Below are 22,963 nucleotides of genomic sequence, written 5' to 3'. Positions count from 1 at the left end.
GGGAAAATAAAGTACTAGACATGATTTCAAAGAGGACCAAATGGAGTTGAAAAGTAAAATGACTAAATAAATGAAATTCACCATAGGGTAAACAGTGAAAAAACACAGGAGATATATAGAAAACAAAAGCAAAAGGCAGAGTTAACTTCAACAATCAATAATAATAACAAGAACCAGTGATATGCTGTATATAGGAGACACACTTAAATTCAAAGATACAAATAGGATGACGTAAAAGTATGGAAAAAAATACACCATGCAAACAGCAACTCTAAGTCCTAGAGTGGCTAAACCAGACCAATTGAAACAAACAAAAAGTCTTACTAGAGATAAACAGGGACATTTTATAATAAAAAGACCAATCAATCAGGAAGATATAACAATTGTAAACACCTATATACACCTAACAGAGTCCCAAAATACATGAGGGAAAAACAGTGTCCCTCTTGATGCCCCAGGTTCCATCAAACCCAATAGATTCATTTCTGACATCTGTATAATCCTGTATACCTCTCATTTATCACTATCTTAAGGTTATTTTTTCCATAGCGCCTTCCTTCAGACTGAATTTCTCAAGGCTAAGAATCATGGAAGTGGATTTGGCTCAACAGATACAGCATCCACCTACCACATGGGAGGTCCAGGGTTCAAACCCAGGGCCCCCTGACCCGTGTGAGGAGCAGGCCCACGTGCAGTGCTGATGCACACAAGGAGTGTCATGCCACACAGGGGTGTCCCCCATGTAGGGGAGCCCCACGCACAAGGAGTGTGCCCCAAAAGGAGAGCTGCCCAGCGCAAAAAAAAGTGCAGCCTGCCCAGGGTGGTGCCACACACATGGAGAGCTGATGCAGCAAGGTGACGCGACAAAAAGAGACAGAGATTCCTGGTGCCGCAGACAAGAATACAAGTGGACACAGAAGAACACACAACAAGTGGACACAGAGAGCAGACAACTGGGGGTGGGGGGGCAGGGAAGGGAAGGGAAGAAAAAAAAGAATCATAGCTTGGTGCTTAGTATTTACTATTCTGCTTTTATACAACTCAGCATTATATTGAGATCATTTCATTATTGTGGGATATGAATTCATCATCAAACAAAAGTGGATGCTCTTTCTCATTCTTTCATGCTACCATTTTAAACATGTGAGAGAAGACACAAGTTCAGGTGATACACAAAGCACATGATATAAAGTAAAAAACAAGTTCCCTAAAAACCAGGAGGATTATATTCAGCTATGAGTATTCCTACATCTGCAGGTTCTTTAGCTTTATTTTTAATTTCATTCCCTGTGTGAAGTTCATTTTTTAATAACTCTGTGGAAAATCATCTTATTTTCAAAATAATGGACTCTAAACTATCCTTAAACCTCACAATGTCCTCCAAAATTTTAGTTAGAAACTCTGAAAGGAGAGTTCTCATTTTCCCCCTTTAATATAATGAGTATCACTTGCTCTATTTCTCTAAACCACTAAACAGACCTGAGTTTCACCTTTAAATTGTATACCACGGAGAAGACTTCGGGCTTCCAAAAACATATTTACCATTGAAATATGTCAAAATTGCTATTCAAAACTTTGGAAAATCTTGCCTGTAAATCCAAGAGCTTTTATACTCAGCTGGAGGACACCTATGGCTTCTCTATCAGCTGCAAAGAACAAGAGTCAGTTTTTGCCCCCTTGTAGAAAGAGTCGCATAACAATGCATCTCAGAACATTTTTACTGCAATAACTCACAGGGCTGAGAATAACTAAACAGTCACATTCTGATAGTGAAGGGTTAATATTTAAAGGTCACACAAACTTTGCCTTTGTTTTAATATGAAAAAAAAATACCCCTCCAAAAAAATTTTATTTCCGAGTAAAACTGACAGTCCAGGAAGACCGACTTTATTCTACAGCTTTTATATTTCATGAGAAACGCCATGAAACTGTGAAGGAAGAAGTATTTCAGAGTAACAAGCTGAGCCTCTGGCAATCTGAGTCTTACTTTTTAAAAGCAATACCTCATTTGATTATGTTCTATAAAATGTAATGAGTCAATTTTAGATAGGTAACAATATGATCTCTGTAAGAATCATGTTGATTTTTCCTCTAAATGAAGTGATGTATTTTGTGTTTCCTTATAAAACAAGAAGTCGAAGTTTTATTTCCCATTAAGAGATTCTTCTTAACAAATCAATGTTATAGAAAGAATAACCTTTACATTCTATTTTCACGTAAAAAGCTCAACACACAATTTTAAATGAACGTTGAACAAGACCAAGCTGTCAGTCAGCAAAAATGATAACAATTTAAAAGAACTAAGGTACCTCTGCATTATTATAAAAAGCTGTGCTATTTTTTTCTTGTACATCTTCCCCTCGTGCTGTAAAGAAAGTTAGTGGGTAGAAATCCTTGTGTGCTGGTTGTTTTCCACTGGCCATCAGTTTGCCCTCATAGAAAAGCTCAGATGTATAACTGTAGAAAAAGACCAAAAAAAAAAACCCAAAAAGTATTTAATTTCATCCACAAGAAAAAAATTACCAAAATCACTTTCAATATGTTCCTTCAATCCGTGATTAATTTTAAACCAAATATCTAAAACCTATGGTGCCAGGATTTTCTCCAAAATAAACACAGCAATAACAACAGAGTAGGCACCTGGTATATATATAATCGCTAAATGGATTGATTCAGGCAAAGTATAAAGCCAAAATATATAAAGAAAAAGTGAAATAATGGCAGTCAATACTAGATGAAATTCTTGCTGTTATGAGGAAATTTGCTAGCCAGTATATTTTCCTGGTTAATACACATTTTTATGTTATGTGTATCATAGGTGCATAAATATTGAAACTAAGCACCACTGAAGATCATTCAACCCTTCAACTGAATATACTGTACTGATAAAGATACCATCTAGTACTTCTCTCCATCACTGACTATAGCATATGACTGGCAACAATCAAAGAGGAATCACATTTTGAAATATTGATAAAAGCCATAGTTAAAATTTATTTTATAGCTATTCTACTGCTTTCAGAGAAAGCTAAAAATGGTTTTCATATGATGGACATATATTATTAAATGAAATTATATTAAACTTTAAAGTTTAAAGTAGAAGGTAGTGACTAGAAAGGAGCAGAAATGGGGCCTTCTACAGTTCTGGTTATATACTGTTCCCTGATATGGACACTGGTTACATGAGTGTGTTCAATTTTTAACTTTTTTTTTTAAACAAACCAATTTTATTGATACGTATTAATAAAGCATACAATTTATCCAAAGTGTACAATCAATGGTATACAGTCTAATCACATAGTTGTACGTTCATCACTTCAATCTTATTAAAGCATTTTCATTATTTCAATAATAAAAAACAAACAAGCAAGGAAATTCCTCCCCATCTCAATCTGTTTCCCTGCTGTACATACCTATTTCTGACTATTCTTGGACAATTATTTATTTGTTTATTGAGGAGTTTTATTGAGATATATTCATATATTAATACCATATGATCTATCGAAAGGGTATAATCACTGGTTTTTTTTAGCTGTTAAAAAAGACCTTTATTGTAAAATTGTAAAATAAATAGAAAAATAGATAGAAAGAAATTACAAATTTTAAAAGAGAGTGCAAGGCCAGGTTAGATTTAATATAATCAATTATAAGAGATAATATAGCAATAAACATTTACAAATGTAACTAACAATTCTAATATAATAAAAATTAATTATAACACAAATCTCATTTTTATATTACAGCTCTAAATATTGGGCATAATCTCTAAAAATGAAATAAATGATTTGTTTAGTTATTTACTTTCCATTTAGGCCATAATTCTTTCCAGATAATCAAATACCTATTTGGAAATTCTTCACATTTTATTGGAATGAATTACAGCAGATAACAATATGCCAACTTATAATTCTAAAGGCAGAAAAACTCAAAACCTTAACTCTTCAGTTACGATATGGTCATTTTCATGGCTGCATAGTATATTTAACAGAAACCTTTAAAAAACTTTATTACTTTTAATGGCCTGCCTGCTTGCCTGCCAGCCAACCTCCCTCTCTCCTTCCCTTCCCTCTCTTCTGACTTTCCTTTTTTTCCTCCCTTCTTTCCAAAACAGATTTCTTGTACAACATAGCCTGAGACATATAAATAAACTATTCCATGGTTTGTCAGTATATTTATTATAGCACACTGTTTTTCATATGTGTTGTAGTCTCAGAAAAATGTCATAGCGAGTAAGACCTAAAATTTCAGTTTCCAAAACTGCCCTGTTTCATGAAAAATCAGAGTTCCGACTTTTAAAAACATAAAATTAAAGATAATTTGCAACATTAGGGACAGCATGTAACTCTGTTGGGAATAACCTGTCCCTAGTAACAATGCATTTGATTTCCCTCCCACCAGACCACAGGAAGTAGAATACAGAAGGGGCAGTTCACACCTACTTGATGATAGCTTCATGGGAACGGTAGTTCTCACACAGGAGGATCCTACAGGGAAACTCGGCAGGGTAATGTTCATACAGTCGATCCAGCAATGAGACATGCAGGTTTCTCTCCCTGGCAAACTCACTGTAAACAAAAGGACTGAGCTGTAACAGATAAACAGAGAAAATTTAACTGAAGAATAGTATTTTTTTAACCTACTTTCAGAAAATCTGCTATGCTGAAATTTGTGATGTACAAAACCTCAAGCTTTATTCTGAAGCAAACCAAATCAAAAATATTTTCTTTCAACAATTTACTATTGAAAAAGAAACAAACAACAGGTTAAAATTCTTAACTTTTCATCACAGCATATCAACACTAACTACATACAGTTTGACCTACAAAATAATAAATAGCTACTACTGTAATAACTTCATGGATGTAGTAATTCATTATATCAAGGGGGAGGGGATTCAAAGCAGTTATTTCACTGAAATTGAACAATTATTTAAAATAATAAGCTGGCATGACATATCTTCTATGACTAAAATACTTTTTTTAAAAATCGGTGAAAAAATCCTCTTTATCGCATAAAGTAGCCATGCTTGATGATGCCTTTTACTGTTAAATAGAGAAATTAAACTGCTTTAGACAAAGAAACAAAAGCAGAATTTGTTCCACTGCATTCGACTCTTTCCTAATGTCTTAATAGCTACAATACCTCGTAAGTACAATCTTAAATCAACCATGGCATAAGATAAACCCAAACTGCATATTTTGTAAACTAGATATTTTAATAGAAAAACTGAATTTCTCTTTCTTATACACAGATATTCTAATACATAAAATTGGACATGTTATTTGGGATTTTGACTATTATTTTTAATTAAGCACTTTGTTTCCTATGATATTGAAAATTTAACCTTTCAGGAAAAAAATAGGGATAGGAGATGGAAAAATAGGGAGTATAATTTATATTTTATTTTATAAAGAAAAATAAATAAATATCACACTTAGAGAACTAAATTTCAAATTAATACAAAAATTATAACAATGATAAATTCATTCATTCTAAAGTGTCAATCCAAACGAAGAAAAAAAAATGGTGAAATAGTAATTTTCCTTCAGAAGCAATCTTCTCACTATTAGTACAGATATATTTAGTGTTTAAACTGTTAATACATGGTACAATTTCATAAGATATTTTAAAGAAAGAGTTATGAAGCACTGAGATATAATTAAAACTACTTCCAATATGATGATTCATAGAGCACTGACCTGCATGTGGTCTCCAGCCAAGACAATCCGAGTGTTCTTAGATGCTAATGCTAGCGGCATAATGGTTTCACACTCCATGGCCTGTGCAGCTTCATCTAATAGAATGTGCGTAAAAAACCCTAGAAAGTACAGTGTAAACACAGTAAAGCATATTACAGCTACAAGCAAGGAGGAGTAGTTGTTTTCTTTTCTGCAAAGGAATTTAAGAAATGTAAGTACTTTCAATACCAATCCACAATTTAGACATTGCCAATTTAAATCATCATTTAAAAATTAGAGGTTAAAAAGAACAACTACTTTACTTATTCACAGATTCATGAATAACATCTGGTGCTCAAGACCCAAACACTTAATCAGTACAGGAAAGATTTAAAAAATACAAGATAGCAGCTTTTGACCAAAAGGAAGGGCTGGCAATTAATACTAATAGTCCTAAAGCCCTTTAAATATCTAGTTGGTCAAACACCAAAAAATAAAACATGTAATTTTATCACAAACATGCATAGTAGACTTTAAAATAAAGAAAATCATACCAAAAATCTAATATAAAAGAGAATGCTACAGTGTATAGGAAAAAGTTATTTCAGACAAATACCTTAAAAAATCCAACTTGGACTGAAAACAAAGGGCAGCTATTAGCAAAGTCACACTAACTTGTTTATTTTACTAGAATAAATAGAACATAAAATTAATGTTATATGTATATAATTACGTAAATTTTATATATTCAGTTTAAGACCCTAATCTGGCTGAAAAAATCACTGTTGTGCTAAAACAGTGACTGACAATAAACTTCAAAAATGGACATCATCAAATGTCCTTTAGATACAAACAGCTACAGCAGGAGGCATCCCCCATCTTGGTTGCTACTACCATTAATACTAGAGCTCAGGGCTCTGATATGTTGGGGGACAGGTATGTAGGAAGAAGGAAAAAGCTCCTTTGCCACTGAGAAAAAGGAAAAGAGGCAAAAACCTCCTTGCTATCTCAATGTAGAGAAGAAAAAGGCCCTCCCTATCAACAGGAGAAGAAGAAGAGAGTACTCTTACTAGCATAACAAAGGACACAAAGCAGTTTCTTAATAGAACAGAAAGCTATAAAGGGACTAGTTCTCTAGAGTCCAGCGGTTTATGGATTAACTTACCTCTATTTTTAGCCCTCTTTCTGTGACTCTCAACGATTTCCAAACAATCTGTTTATAAAAATTTTTTTTTGAGGTATTTTGGGGCTGGGAATTGAACCCAGGACCTCGTATGTGGGAAGCCAGCATTCAACCACTGAGCCACATCGGCAACCCTGAGTTGGTTTTTCCATTTGTTCTGCTTGTTGTTTGTTTTTGTTTTTTTCTTTAGCAGGCATAGGGAACCGAATCTGGAACCTCCCATGTGGGAAGCAGGCGCTCAATGGCTTAAGCCACATCTACTCCCCTGGATTTTTAGTTTATGTGGCAAATAGGCAGGGTATAATCATAAAGTAATGAGACTGATTTTCAAATAAACATACCAAAATTTACACTTCAAACAAGCTTTGTTCCATTCAAAGTCACTTGGGAGGAAGCATAATTCATTTCAATGATGCTGCCACTGTTCAAAACATTTCTGAAACTCTGTTTTTGTAACTGCCCTCATGAGCCAGCTCTGAACTGCATGCACAAGAAAATAAATCTCATTATATGAGAGGCATGTTTTGTTTTTTTACCTTTATGATATTAATCAGTTTGATCACATGCCTTATTCATCAGACATGGCTCAGAAAGATTTTTGAAGCTTTTCTAAAATTAAATCTACTGTCAAAAAAGAATGTTCAGCCATCATTCATTGAAGATAAACAGAAGTTTATCAAAGGCCTCCAAGTTTCTATATCCTGGGCCAGGTGCCAGTAATCCAAAGTGAGGGGGAACAGTCTGTAACTTTTAGGGACTCAGATTTTCAAAAGGCTCTGAATGCAATTCCAAAAGAAGAGAGCAAAAAAGTGTTGAACAATGTCAATACTATAATAATGGTAGTAATAAATGAATATTCTTCCAAAGCAACTTTTTGATGGTCAAGTCCTGCCATTATTTATCAGAACATATTCTTGCCATCTTATCCATACTTCACACAATATTAACATAATTTTACATAGTTCCTGAACTTATGCATAATAGTCTTAATAGTATGTCATAAGACCCCATGTCATTATTGTTGCACCTATACCATAAATGCAAAAGGATTTTAAAGGAAAAAAAACTTGATAAAATTGTAAAAAAAAAAAAAAAAAGCCCAGCAGTGCTATCCAAATTTGAATTTTTCACATGAGAAATAATAAATAAAAACCACCTGTCTAGAGAACAAACGCATGCAATAGCAATCACTAAAATTACTAAATGAGGGATAAACAGACGTTTTCTGTAAAGGGCCAAGCAGTATATATTTTAGATTTTGTGGGCCATATGATATATGCTACAGCCACTCAACTCATCCATCGTACCATAAAGCAGCCATAGACAATAAATAGGTAAATAAATGGGCGTGTCTGTATTCCAAAAAAACTTTACTTACAAACATGAGCAACAGGCCATATTTGGCCCATAGGCTATAGTTTGCCAACCCCTGATCTAACCTGAATGCATAAGCCCTAAATCTGTGAGACACCATATACATGTTCTGAGTCAACATACCAGGTTCAAGGTCCAACTGACAGAGGTACTGGGAAGTATTCAATGTAACAACCACCACTCGATGTTTAAGAATATCTTCTTTCTGTGGCATCTGAAAGGTGGAATGTGCGCTTGAGATCAAACAGTACTGATGCACAACTGGGTGGACAGTCTTTACCCAACGATTTCTGAAATATACCCTATAAAGAAGAAGATATATTTCCTGTTTATATTTATCAACATCTTAACAGTACCTAATTATTATAATATTGACATTATTTTAATACTATATTATCTTGAAATTAAATAAATCTGATAATCATCAACCTCTACCAGATTAGGATTTAGCATACGACTAACATTAGAACTACTGTTACCTTCCCTCTGCCAAAAAAAAAAAAAATTAATTAAAACAAAGTGTTTCCACTATAACAAAATACCTAATTATTTTTAAGTGTTCAGAATAATCTTTGCAACAGAATGACACAAAAATATGCTTACAGAAACAACTCATCCATCCATCCACCCACCCACCCATCCACACATATAACAAAGATTTATTGGGAGCCTACTTTGATCCAGCACAGAGGCTATCACAAAGGGTTTTTATAAGCTATAAAAAGGCTTTGGGTTTACTCGAATTTAATAGAAAGCCATCAGAGTCTTGACAGAGCAGTCACATGACATTACTTAGGTTGTTAAAGGACCACTCTGGTTTCTCTGGGCATAAGATATGTGGCAGGGTCATAGCCATTAATGTTTAACAACCAGTTCTTTGGAGTGGAAAAAGGCCCCGATTTGTAGTTTTTATTGATTTCTGTGGTATAAAATCTACTAACATGGATGAAGAAGAAAAAAAAAAAAAAAGAAGAAAAAGAACTATATATATATACACATATATATTAGCATGGTCTTTTTCAAGCTACCAACATGATGTCATTGACGGTGAACATGGGAAGAGATCACTAATTGGCTCTGTGGCTCTAATGCACCATTGAGTGGGATGGATGAGGAGAGTGGAAGCAGGGAGATCAGTTAGGAGGTTATTGTAAGGGTCTGGACAAAAGAAGATGGTGGCTTGGACTAGGGTGATAACAGTGTAGTTTAAAAATGGCCAGATTTGCTATGTATTTTCAAAGTAGTGCTGACAAGATTTATTGATGAACTAAATGTGGAATGTAAAAGGACAGGATGGATTTCATGCCTTTGCTACTAGTTGAATGGTGGTGGTGTTCACAAAGGTGGTGAAAGGGGAGGAGTTGATTTGGGCTGGAAATTGAGAGTTCAGTTTTGGACAGTAGTGGTAGACATCTAAGTGGAAACATCCTTGTAAGCAGTAGGATAAATAAGTTTGGAATTCAGGAGAATGGTGGGGCATGAAATACACAATTAGAATGATACTTAAACCTTGAAATTAAATGAGATTCCCTGGAGAATAAATGCAGATAAAAAAGAAACTACTTTAAGGACTGAGTAATAGACCACTCCAACATTCAAAATCTGGGAAGAGGAGAGGGATACAGTAAAGGAGGCAGGGAAGAAGCAGTCAATGAAATAAGAAAGAATAAGGAGAGTGTGGGGTCTTGGAAGGAAAATGAAGAAAGTGTTTCAAAACACAAATAGGATTATCTGTATCCAACACTGTTAAGGAGCTAAGTAAAATGAGGATTGAGGACTAAGGGAATTAATAACAATATCATGGTTTCAGAGCAAAGGTAGAGACGAGAGCCTGATTAGCTTGAGCTCAACAGAGAATAGGAGGAGAGGACGTAAGACCACTAAGGAAGTAACACTACTGAGTATAAATCAGTAAGTATTAGGTAAGTTTTGCTTAAAGGAATGCAGATAGATGGGGAAATGGGGTCTAGGCAAGTTTTTGTTTTTATTTTGTTTTAAAGACTTATTTATTTATTTCTCCCCGCTCCCTCATCTGATCTCTGTGTCCATTCACTGTGTGTTCTGTGTCTGCTTGTATTCTCATTAGGCAGCTCAAGGAACCAATCCTGGGACCTTTCGAAGTGGGAGAGAGGCAATCATTCGCCGCCTCAGCTCCCTGGTTTTGCTAAGTCTCTTATTGTCTCTCCTCTATGTCTCTCCCCACCCCCACCCCCCCAACCACACTTGCAGCTTTTTTGTTTGCTGTCTACTCTCTGTGTCCATTCACTATGCGTTCTTCTGTGTATTTTATTTTTATTTACCCCCCCTCTGCCGGCTTGCTTGTTGTCTGCTCTCTATGTCCATTCACTGAGTGCTCTTCTGTGTTTGTTAATTTTTTTTTGCATCACCTTGCTGAGTCAGCTCTCCTCAGTGCTGTTGGGCCGGGTGGCACTCTGCGGTGCTGGTGGGTGAGCCTGCCTTCACAAGGATGCTCCGGGACACCAACCCAGGGCCTCCCATATGGTAGACAGGAGCCCAACTGATTGAGCCACAGCTGCTTCCCTCTGTGTCTCTTTTTGTTGCATCATCTTGTGTCAGCTCTCCGCGTTGGCCAGCACTCCTGCACGAGGCAGTACCCCACATGGGCTGGCATTCCATATGGGCCAGCTCACCACGTGGGCCAGCTTGCCTTCACCAGGAGGCCCTGGGTATCAAACCCTGGACCTCCTATATGGTAGATGGGAGCCCAACTGCTTGAGCCACATCCGCTTCCCTTGGTTTGCTTTTAAAATAGAAAACATTATAGTATAATTGTATGGTAATGACAATCCAAGGGAGAGAAAAAAGAATGCAGGAAAGGAGAATATGGAGAGGAAAAACAATGAGAACTCATTCACAAGTAGAGAGAAGGGCCTAGAAAGGAGCAAAAGCAGTTTGACCATTTAAAATGGGATGGGGGTAGAAAGGAAGCAGTGATTAATGAAGGTGTAAGTCAGCTAGAAGATCTGTTAAAAGGAAATTGTAGACATTCTCTTTGGCTTGTTTCTATTCCTTCAGTGAAATTACAAAGACCACCTTGTAGTTATGTTATTACTCCTTTTTGACAGATGAGAAAATTGAAGCCCAAAGAGCTTATGGCCAGGATTCAAATCTGTGTTGTTACCCTAAATCTCATTTCCCTTATTTCCAAGTAGATATAATAATTCTATCACTCAGAAATTTGGGGAAACCAAAGAGTATTTTCAGTTACCTTAAAATTCCTCTAACAATTTCCTTTTCTCAATAAGCCACCATTTGTTACTAGGCTCTTGTTTTCTCACTCTTGTGTTAATGGTTTTCAACTTTACTACCTCTCTACATTTTATCAAAGGAACTAATATATTTATTAAGTAAGCTTTTATGTTTCTCTTTTCTCTTAGTTGGAAATACAATTGTAATAGTAAAATTAAATCTTGCAAATTGATATTAGTAGTCAACTTTAAATGTTTATTATTTAAATTAAAAATAAAAGTTTGAAGCTAGGTGACCATTTTTAATTCTTCAAGCTAGAACTGAGTTCATTTTTCTTTTTTTTCATTCAATGCAAGACAATGCTTAAAAGCATTAATTAATTTCATAATTTCGTAAAATTTGTTCTAACGCCCCATGAAATACTTAAAACAGGTTTTGGTTGTTTTTTTTTTAAGCAAAACAAAACAAAAATAAAGTTTTTTAACTGTCTCAATAAATCTAGTGGTAAGGGAAAGTAAAGACATGTATTTTTAAAACACTACTATGATTTAGAAAGGGCTATAAATTTGGGAAAGTAACCAATAGCATCTTTTTTTTTTTTTTAAAGATTTATTTTTATTTATTTAATTCCCTCCCCCCTCCTTGGTTGTCTGTTCTCTGTGTCTATTTGCTGCATCTTGTTTCTTTGTCCGCTTCTGTTGTCATCAGAGACACGGGAAGTGTGGGCGGCGCCATTCCTGGTCAGGCTGCACTTTCTTTCGCGCTGGGCGGCTCTCCTTATGGGGTGCACTCCTTGCGCGTGGGGCTCCCCTACACGGGGGACACCCCTGCGTGGCAGGGCACTCCTTGTGCGCATCAGCACTGCGCATGAGCCAGCTGCACACGGGTCAAGGAGGCCCGGGGTTTGAACCGCGGACCTCCCATGTGGTAGATGGACGCCCTAACCACTGGGCCAAGTCCGTTTCCCCCAATAGCATCTTTAAAGATACAAAAATTTCAAACATGTCTTAGGTTTTAACTTTTTAAAGTTTAATCAAATCAGCAAAGAATATATTTTTAAATAAATGAAAATCCGCATTTTAAAAATTATCTGCTCTGAGGTTATTCATATAAACTATAAATACAAGCACTTAAGGATATAAATGACTAGAAATTAAACTTCAAATTGTTAGTAGTATTTATCTCTGGCTGAAGAAATTACAATTAATTTTTATTTTCCTCTTTGTGCTTTTCTTGTATTTTCCATATTTTCCTCATACATTTTACATTTCATTGTAAAATTTTTAAGATTTTTTTTCAAGTTCTTCATCAAATTTAACTCCAAGAACCACTTCAACCTAAAGGAAAAAAATAAGTCGAAGTTCTAAATGTAACTGCTGGCTTCTTCACAATTACCTTGGAAAGCTATTTCAAATTAGGGAAGCGGATGTGGCTCAACTGATAGAGCATCCGCCTACCATATAGGAGGTCCAGGGTTCAAACCCTGGGCCTCCTGGCCTATGTGGTGAGCTGGCTGATGCGCAGTGCTGCAGCGCGCAAGGAGTGCCATGCAGAGGTGTCCCCCGCATAGGGGAGCCCCATGTGCGAGGAGTGCGCCCTGCAAGGAGAGCTGCTCCGCATGAAAAGCGCAGCCCGCCCGGGAGTGGCACTGCACACACAGAGAGCTGACACAGCAAGATGACGCAACAAAAAGAGACACAGATTCCTAGAGCCACCAAGAATGCAAGCAGACACAGAAGAACACACAGCGAATGGACCCAAGAGAGCAGAAAACGGGGTGGGGAAATAAATAAAATAAATCTTTAAAAGAAAATAAAGCTAGTAAGAATACAAAGTTTCACCACTGGGCCTATTTTCTTAAAAGTCTTTTCCAGTGGTGACTTAAAAAAAGGTTTAAGTTTAAATATTTTCTCTGTATTTATTTTCCAACATTTAAGGTACACACTATCTATAATAAGGTTATTTAAAGCATTTCCAACATTTTTCAAAATTGGAGAACTGAATGTGACAAGTGACTTTCCAAGCTCATAGTACAAAATGTTAAGTGATACTGATTAAGTAATTTATATATTTTTATGAAATAAAACAATTCACATTTCCCACATGAATTATGATTCTTAAAACAGATATCTGATAATATGTTAATTCACTGAAATTTTATTCATGTATTTCATTTATATGCAATAAATAAACCCACACAAAATGTTATTACATAAGACATTACAGAATCAAAAAGACCAGAGCCTGGAAGAAAATATTTCTTTAAAGACCTATATAAGACAACAAATACTTTCAATTTGCCCAGAAACATATCCAAAGTGCACCAAACATCCAAAAGCAGTGAATATATGCCTTCCTCCAAGTGATAATTTTGCCAGAACCAGATATTGATCTGATCCATACACAGAAATAGACAGTATTTTCCTCACTTCCATTTTAAAAACCTTCTAACTCTAACAAAGTAAGAGCAAAAACTGAAACAAGGGAAGCGGACTTGGCCGAGTGGTTAGGGCGTCTGTCTAACACATGGGAGGTCTGTGGTTCAAACCCCGGGCCTCCTTGACCCATGTGCAGCTGGCCCATGCACAGTGCTGATGCGCACAAGGAGTGCCGTGCCACGCAGGGGTGTCCCCTGTGTAGGGGAGCCTCACGCGCAAGGAATGCGCCCCATAAGGAGAGCCACCCAGCACAAAAGAAAATGCAGCCTGCCTAAGAATGGCGCCACCCACACGGAGAGCTGACACAACAAGATGACGCAACAAAAAGAGACATAAATTCCCATGCCGCTGACAACAACAGAAGCGGACAAAGACGACGACGCAGCAGACAGACAGAGAACAGACAACCGGACCAGAGGGGGTAGGGGTGTAAATAAATAAATAAATAAATCTTCAAAAAAAAAACCACTGAAACTAAATGTAATCTAAAATGATTTCTAAAACTTCCATTTCCAAATATTTTAAGCTTGACTCCTGGCAACTAATATGATTTTATAAATTTTAATCTTAAGTGTAGTATTTAAATATATTTACTGTATTTACTATTTAACATTTATGACTATATTCATAACTATCACATTCAGCAGGCTCCACTCTAAACACTGTGAGGGAAGCAAATATCTTTCTAGGGATTACTCTTATTCCCTAGAGATGCCCCATCTTTATGGCCATATCCAGACACATTCTGCCCTCTAGTGTTCTTTCCCCTGCATCCTGGGACAATAAGATAAAACTATCTCCCCAAAATATTCAGTGATTCTACTTCTCTCTGTGCCATGTTCCATACCTCTCACAATTGTTGTCCACTAGGAAAATGATAATCAGAGTTAATGTAATAATATATGTTGCTAATAAATCTTAACAATTCAATAAATTAATCTTCCTAGGAAATGCAACTGTAAGCTAACACCTTTTCACAAAGGGAAAAGTTATGGTCAAAATATAGGGCAGCATAAAAATATTTAAGGAAATTAGGCCTTTATTATTTTATTCCTTTTACTAAATGAAATATGTGAAACTTGTATTTTAATATATTTAAGTAGTCTTCCATCTTGGACTGAGCCACTCAAGATTTTGGGAGCAGTGAAATTTCAGTAAAAGGCAAGTTTATATTTGGGTCACTATGACTACACACATACCCTATCTACTAAAAAAGACTTCTACATTTAGATATATACATGTTGGGTTATAACTTTGAAAGCCTAATATTATATGGGAAAAGCTAAAATAACCTAACCAAATTATGGATTTTAATGTTCACCAACAATTCTGCTGCTCTAAATATCAAATGACCTATGCTAAGCGCTCACTGACCTTTGAGGGGTCTCACTCCGTTGTTTCCATGCCAAGGGCACCACAATCATTGAGACTGTCAGATTTCCTAGTGTAACTCATTCTCTCTCCACCCCCCAACAAGAAAAACACACAAAATGAACAACCTGCTGTAAAAATGCTAGCTACCCAGTTTTCACTCAGAAACAAAAAAGATTAGAATTTAAGGTAAACTAATTAATGATTAATTAACCATTGATAAACACCATTTCATTTCTAGATTGTGTGCCATGTGTTATTTTCTTATTAAATACAACTGGACTCTACTTAAAATAACTTTTTCTGCTTTAATTTATATTCCAAAATGAAAACAAATTATATCATAAAAACCAGTGTTGCAGGCCACATCATTTTTTTTCTCTTTTGTTCTTTTTATTCAAATCTAAAATCGTTCAAATAACTCTGGTTATGATTAAAAAATAATAGCAAACTTTCATTTTTCATGCCTGAGCTCAACTAGGAAAAAAAAGTTAGTAATAAAAAAAAAGCTCAAAGGTGTGGTAAGAAATTAATTTGTAAACAATTGTACTCTAATACAGGGCATGACATATTAGTTTCTAAAATGGCAAAACTAAACATTATTTCATGTAACAATGAAAGCAAATGACATAATAACCATTTAATGATTCTTTATTGTTTTCTGAAGAAAAGGATTTTTATTCTCCTACAGATCAGTATTTAAGTATGTTTCATATCCATATACACTCAGAAGATCTTGCAATATCAATGTAAAATTCTGACATTTTACCTCCTAAATATTAACAAAAAGTTGTAAATACCAGTCAACTTACATTTGGATGCAGAAAACATTTCAATATTTCTTAATTCTTTAATGTATAGCTTCTATGAAATTACCTGATCACAGTCAAAACTTTAGTTACATAAAGAACTTTCATTACATGACTACTCTGCCATGCTAAATGTGCTAGGATATTAATTATATTAAATTTTATTTAAATTAATATTTAGACTATTTCATCACAGTAGCTTCTAGAGGTACATATCAAAATCTGCTTAGATTGTACAACATTTTTATATACAAAACTTAAAAAAGGATGTCTTTCTTTTAATGTTTAAAAAATGGATGGCAAAGGTTTTTAAATTTTTCCTAAATTTAAACTGTTTTTTCAAAAAATGCCAATGCACAATTAAAGATTTTGGTATTCCCAAAGTTACTAAAATCTTTACAGACACCTTTTCTTAAGAATAATAAAGTATGATAAAGATACATAATAAGCCTTAAAAAATACCTGAGAGGTCTCGCCTGGGGATTGCCTGCTTCTACATATGGATGTAAATAATCCTTTATGTAGAGATCAGCAGCACTATTAGAATGGGTGCAAATGAGAATCCTGCTGAAATAAATGGTGCAAATAAAAAGAATGATAAAACACAAAACTATTCAAGCAATATAATACAAAAAAAAAAAAAAAGCAGTGGCCATCTTAATATTACACATTTCTCTCAAGCAACTCAGTGAGCTAATATATGCTTTAGAAAATTTTATGACTCTTCAAGCTATCAAGGAAATAAACTCCCAAAAATTACTTTCAAATCTATCACATAAAATATTTAAAAAAAAAAAAAAAACCCTTTAGGTCTAACACATAACACAATTCCTTAGCAAACCTGGAGTTTCAATGGCTATTTAAATACTATCATTCTCTATGTTTCCAATTTTTTTAGAAGACTGAGTTTTAAAAGAACTCAAATTTTAGTGCTTCAGGTTTTCTTATTTGGGTTTTTTCTGCTTTTTAATTTTTTTATTTTTAAGAGCTGAATGAAAATAGTCTTAACTAGCCCTCGCTTTGTATTTAAAACCAGAATAGAGGTAGTCCCCTGTCAATCAAAAATGAACACATATACCACCATCTTACCTAGTCTCCTGTTGCTGGAGTATGTGCTTAACAGCCTGAGCTAAAGTGAATGTTTTGCCTGTCCCATAGGGTCCGATGATAAGAACAGGAGGCAGCTGTATTGAAAGCGGAGTTGTAATGGCCAGAACAGCCTCTTTTTGTTTTGCATTTAGTCGAGGATCCAACTGTTCATCCCACTGTCTAAAGAAAATTTAAAACAAATTAAGTTATTTTAAACACGTGCTTCTCACTAACGAACAGGACATGACACACAGGTATGCTAAATTTCACTGAACCATTTAAAGTACTGAAAAAGCACAGCATCTATGAAAACTAATGCTTATTTTAAAAATACTTTTTAAAGAGTCAGTGTAGCATATTTTACTATGTAGATCAAAACTAAAATATCTTGATCTATTCTAAGTATATCAACTCTAAGGAAATCACATACTTCTAATATAGTTGCTGCCAAATCTAAAAAAGCACTGAAAAGCTATTTCCCCCCTGGTAATCATGAAGTCAGTATTTTCTTATAGCAAAGAAAATGCATAAGGAAAACTAACTGAATTTCAAATTATAACCCACTGAAAGATCTCTTACAAAGTTTTTAAAAAGGGATGAGGGAGACATTTATGTCCCTAGTCTAAGAGGCATCAAACTCTTGCAAAATCTTAAATTAGAAAATAGCTGTTTTTAAAAAAAAAAGAGGAAGCAGAAGTGGCTCAAGCAACTGAGCTCCCGCCTACCACATGAGAGGCCCCGGGTTTGGTTCCCAGTGCCTCCTGGGTAAGACAAGCAAGACAGTGGGCTGGTACAGCAGGGAGGTGAGGAAAGCTGATGCAACAAGAAGACACAAAGAAGAAAGACAATGACAGACACAATGAAACAGGTAGCTGAGGTGGCTCAAGTGAATAAACCCCTCTCTCCCAATGTGGGAGGTCCCAGATTCAGTTCCCAGTGCCTCCTAAAGGGAGAAGACAAGCAGACACAGAAGGCACACAGCAAATGGACACAGACAGCAAACAGCGAGCAGACAGCAAGCACAAACAATGAGGGGGGGAGATAAATAAATAAAATAAATCTTTAAAAAACAAAAAGGAATTAAAACCCAAAGAATATGAAATGTCTTCTGGTATTTTCTTACACACACATATACACACAATACACATATATCATATTTTTCAGGGTAGAGAACACCTGTCACAGTAGCAAAAAATGGCCACTGTAAATGAGATCTTACTAGGGTCCCTACTATGACTTAGCTTAGTTTTGAAGACTTAATTGGAAAGCAGATACAGAAAGGGATAAAACAACAGCATTCTATCTCACAGCACAATTAAAATACTACTATGATAAAAATGATAGGGATGTGAACCAAAGTAGGAAGGGTGTGTAAAGAGACTCAGAAAATTTGCAAAGTGCCTGCAAAATAATCCCAAAATAAGATGACACAGTTTAGACAGAAAAATTCCCTCTGCATGAGGCTATATTATACTTTAATCAGGAGCTAGTTATTTAAGGAAAATACACTTACACCTTCAGTTTTAAAATTATAGCTAATGCTATAATACAATATCAATCAAAATTCTCCTAAAAAATATAAAACCTTAGAAAACAAATTTTGATTATACAAACACTCTATTATTTATTTTTCTCAAATCTATAAAATTTTTCAAGTTAAGGGACACTAGATTTCCTGGAAGCTGTTTGTTAAAACTCAAGCGTTTTACTCTGAAGAATCCCTCCCAGCACTTACCTATTTATTTACTCATAACTCTGCTACTACTCATCTGCAAATAAGGTAATTGCTTTAGGTAATCTCTCAATCCAGACCTAATATCTGGGGCACATATTGAGGATTCATTACTCCAAAACCATTTACCACATCCTTCTCCTTTGTCTTCCTGTACTATTAGACTAGACAGCTAAAATACTCAATTTTCCAGCCTCCTTTGTTGGAGAATATATCTTAATTCTGGTCACTGAGAAGTAAGAAGTGGTCACTGGGACTTTTTTGTTTTTATATAGTCCATTTCGTTTATCAGTTGTTTCAGTGTAAATAACTGCTTCTGAACAGATCAGAAGCTTTGTCAATGTCAGTCATCTCTGCAGTTTCTGGCTATTGATGATAAACATTTATAGAAAGCCAATGAGTAAATACAACTGAAATTATTAATTGTACCACCATGTAATAAAGAAAAAAAGATTTACAATACACATGCCAATAACAGTCATCTGGTTTTCACAATTTAAACCAATACAAAAATAAAATCTCTTCAAGCTTATCATGAATAAAATAAAAATTATCTTATCTCCTGAACCAAATTAAAGTCCTCTTTTTTTCCTAGCCTAATACATTGTTATAATTAATTTATGGTGCACGTACTCAAAAATAACTTTCCAATTTCATTTATTTATCCATATTCCATGCTATTTCAGAAAATATTTTAAATGGCTAATGAATTCTCAATGTGTTCCTAGACCCAGATACCTTTTAATTACTATTTTAATTACAGTTGTATGGAGTCTTTTCCTGCTTGAAAATTTTCTATTTGACTTTTCTTATTTTCGTTTTTGCAGGTAACATTTGCAATCAGTAATATTTGAATATGCTATTTTAAATATAATATAGTTTTCAAAAGTGAATATTATCAAGTAAACCCTTAATATTTCACAGGTATAGGCTCACATTTGAACCCTAATTTTCTTTAAACCTGAAATTATTAATTTAAATAATTTATCAAATAGTAATATGTACAAGGCACTGTTGGAAATTCAAAGATGAAGTATGCTCTCTTCCTTTAAAAAGCTCCTTCTAGTAAGAACAGTAGGGAGTGGGTGTAGCGCAAGTGGTTGAGCGTCTGCTTCCTGTGCATAAGGTCCTGGGTTTAACCCTCAGTACCTCCTTAAAAAAAAAAAAAGAATTTACAATAGTAAGAACAGTAAAAATGCACACAACTGATAAAAAATTAATTTGGGGGTGGGAACCTGTTTAAAAGTACATAACTGGGGACCTCATAAGAAGAAGAAAAAAAATTAAAAAATAAAAGTACATAACTGAGCCTAGCACATGGTCATGTATGTGAAAAAGGAAGTATTTGACCTGGACAAAGTTGTAAAGGACAAGTATATTCTTGTCCTTTCAGAGGGAAGAAACCACTTAAAGATAAGGAAGCAAAAAAAAAAGTATACAACAAACTAAACAAACTTCAAGGTAATTCACTAGGGCAAGAACATGGGGATTTAAAGAGAGGAGGAGGGTTTGTCAAGTAGAAAAAATGTAAAAGAAATCTGAAGAGATACTGTTAGAAAGCAGAGTGAAGGAGACCATATAACAGAACTTTGTATTAAGACTGTTCAGAATTTCTCTAATTGAGAAGCCCTCACAGATTTGTGAGTGGGGAAATATGATTACTTTAGAAAACTAATTTTGGAAGAAATATGTGGGTTGGACGGGAAAATATACAAACAATAGGAAAGAAGACCCAACAAGCAGGCTACAGGAATAGTCCAGGTCTAAATTAAAGCACTGGCTATGAGAATGGAGAGGGAATGATGCAGAGAAGCTGAATAAAATGAGAAGAGAGATAATGCCACTGGACTTTTACAATTAGCAGATCACTGATTACTATTAGAAGAATGAAAAAAGCATGAAGGAATAAATAAGAACACTGGAAATACGTAGATTATTGTTCCCTCTTAAGAATTTTGGTAGTAAAAGGAAAAAGGGTATCCGGACAGGTAAGCAAAAACAAGGTAGAAATAATCTGATTGATTATTTTTGTGTTCTAAGACATATATTGTCTTATTCTCTTCTTAGGACCAGAAGAAATGGAATGTGAGGGGAGGGGATATATGCCACTACTAGACCTGGCCCATAAAAATCTCCTACATGATCCTCTGTGTTCATTCTTCCCCTGCCTGTCAGCGCAGTGTCAACACCCAGGGCGACCCTGGAAACCACTCTGTGCAGATATAAGAGCTTCCATCAGTCATGCAACAGGGCCACCCCACCATGACTAGATTGACACAAGTGATAAACTACAACTGTGTAGAGCCACTGAAATTTAAAAGAAAAAATGGAGTGCACCGAGCATAGACAGAGACCTTGTGAAAAGGATGGAAATAAAGATGCAGCCATACAGCTATTACTGCCTTCTATTCTTGAAACAAAACAGAAGTAACTTATTTAATTATGTGTAAAGACATGCCAAAGAGAATTTAATCAGAACAATATTTATACAACTTGAGAGCAATAGCTGAAGTAGCAAGTTCTATGATACTTTCTCCATTTTGCTAAATCACAAAAATGTCTTCTATATTCAAAAATTTTAAATTAACCGTTTGAACAACTTTAGAAATATTCCATGTTCCCTTCAGTAGCACATATACTAAAATAGGAATGATACTGAGAAGATTAGCAGGGCCCCTGTAAAAGGATGACATGCAAATTCATGAAACATTCCATTAAAAAAAAAAAAAAAAAGAAATATTACTAAATTGCGTGTATCAACCCAAATGCCCATCAACAGATGAGTGGATAAACTAAATTGCTTGTTATCCTATAAAATTTAAACTGTTGAGAAAAACAATAGAACTTGTTAGACTCTGAGAAAGTAAGGAAAAGAGATGGTGGCCCTCAAATGTTCCCATTCAATGAATTCTTTTATTCTATTTTATTAACTAATGAAATGTCTCCTGAAGAACAAAGGCCAACTTTCTCATAAAATTACACTTGAGTTATTTGGTACATGTATTCAATTTAATGGTAATGTAACTTTCTTTAATGAGGTATCTCCTTTTTGTACCTGTTGGGACTCCAAGGTATGGTGGGAGTCATAGTGATGTCTGGAAACAAAACCCCATTGTCCTTGATCCTATCTAGTGCATAATGCATTTCACAGAGGGGTAATCGATTTAACTGAAACTGAAGTTCAACCTGAAACATAAAATAAAAATTTTAAGAAAGCATCTAAGCAAACAAACATTTAGTACCTCACTAGAATACTTTGTTGGAAACAACCTTAGAGATTTCCTTCAAGTATCATATTCTAATAATAATTATTACTGCTAATATTTGCCTTGTTTATTTAATGCCAAGGTACTATAATAAGCACTTTTATGGATTATCTCATTTAATAGTATCAATAATGGATATACTCGTTATCTTCATTTTACATATAAAGAAACTGAGGTACTTGTAAATTATTTCATCTCTATTACCAAAAGATGAAATAACTTTTGATAGTTAACCAAATGTTAGAAGACAGTATTAAGGATATGGCTAGAACCAATGAACTAACTGAATTAATGCAAAACAATTCATTCAACAAAACAGATCCTCCATAGGATCTTTTTTTTTTAATTGTGTTTTTTTGAAAATACATTGATCACAAAAAATGTTACATTAAAAAATATAAGAGGTTCACATATACCCCATACTCCAGCCCCCCTCTCCGCAGGATCTTAAAAGAAATAAAATGATTTTTTAAAAAATCTTAGTGTTCAAAGTAGTATTTAAATAAAGTTATTCTTTAACTATACTTAATATGCATTTACATACATTTCCTTTATAATTTTACAAAATATTTTACTTGTGAACCAATTAAACACCCCTCATAACACCCAGATTTAATAATATCTGCTATTAATAATGAGATGAAAAGAGGAAGTAAAAATTAATTTAAGCACAAACTGACCAGACCTAAGCTGAATGTTTTGCCTGTTTAAAGGAGGGCTGCTGACACAATTTCTGTTGAATGCTTCTGTCTCCAACAAAGTAAAAATTCAGAGGAATGAACAATTTTCTCTTGCTAGCAAATTACATTCCTC

The 22,963-nt window shown here is 34.7% G+C and overlaps 1 protein-coding gene and 1 non-coding gene across 5 annotated transcripts in view; one reads left to right on the top strand and one right to left on the bottom strand.

Moving 5' to 3' along the window:
• The window catches only part of HELZ (helicase with zinc finger), a 236,830-nt gene that overhangs the window by 102,044 nt on the left and 111,823 nt on the right, over positions 1–22,963 (bottom strand). For 2 of the 4 annotated variants that reach the window (XM_058284578.2, XM_058284579.2), the window contains 7 exons: positions 21,940–22,070; positions 17,153–17,332; positions 16,526–16,627; positions 8,359–8,537; positions 5,700–5,818; positions 4,440–4,585; positions 2,310–2,457 (listed from right to left, as the gene is read on the bottom strand). In XM_058284578.2, the coding sequence (XP_058140561.1) occupies positions 2,310–2,457; positions 4,440–4,585; positions 5,700–5,818; positions 8,359–8,537; positions 16,526–16,627; positions 17,153–17,332; positions 21,940–22,070 (1,005 nt within the window). Of the gene's footprint in view, positions 1–2,309; positions 2,458–4,439; positions 4,586–5,699; positions 5,819–8,358; positions 8,538–16,525; positions 16,631–17,152; positions 17,333–21,939; positions 22,071–22,963 lie in introns of all 4 variants that reach the window. The other 2 variants (XM_058284577.2, XM_058284576.2) reach the window with 1 other exon arrangement.
• On the top strand, positions 21,501–21,605 carry LOC111761859 (U6 spliceosomal RNA). The gene has a single exon (XR_002795099.1). It is a non-coding gene; the product is annotated as a U6 spliceosomal RNA (small nuclear RNA).

This window comes from Dasypus novemcinctus, chromosome 21 (assembly GCF_030445035.2).
Source record: "Dasypus novemcinctus isolate mDasNov1 chromosome 21, mDasNov1.1.hap2, whole genome shotgun sequence".
Classification (NCBI taxonomy): Eukaryota; Metazoa; Chordata; class Mammalia; order Cingulata; family Dasypodidae; genus Dasypus; species Dasypus novemcinctus.
The sequence above is the reverse complement of the archived record's forward strand: the minus strand, read 5'-3'. Positions and strand labels throughout refer to the sequence as shown.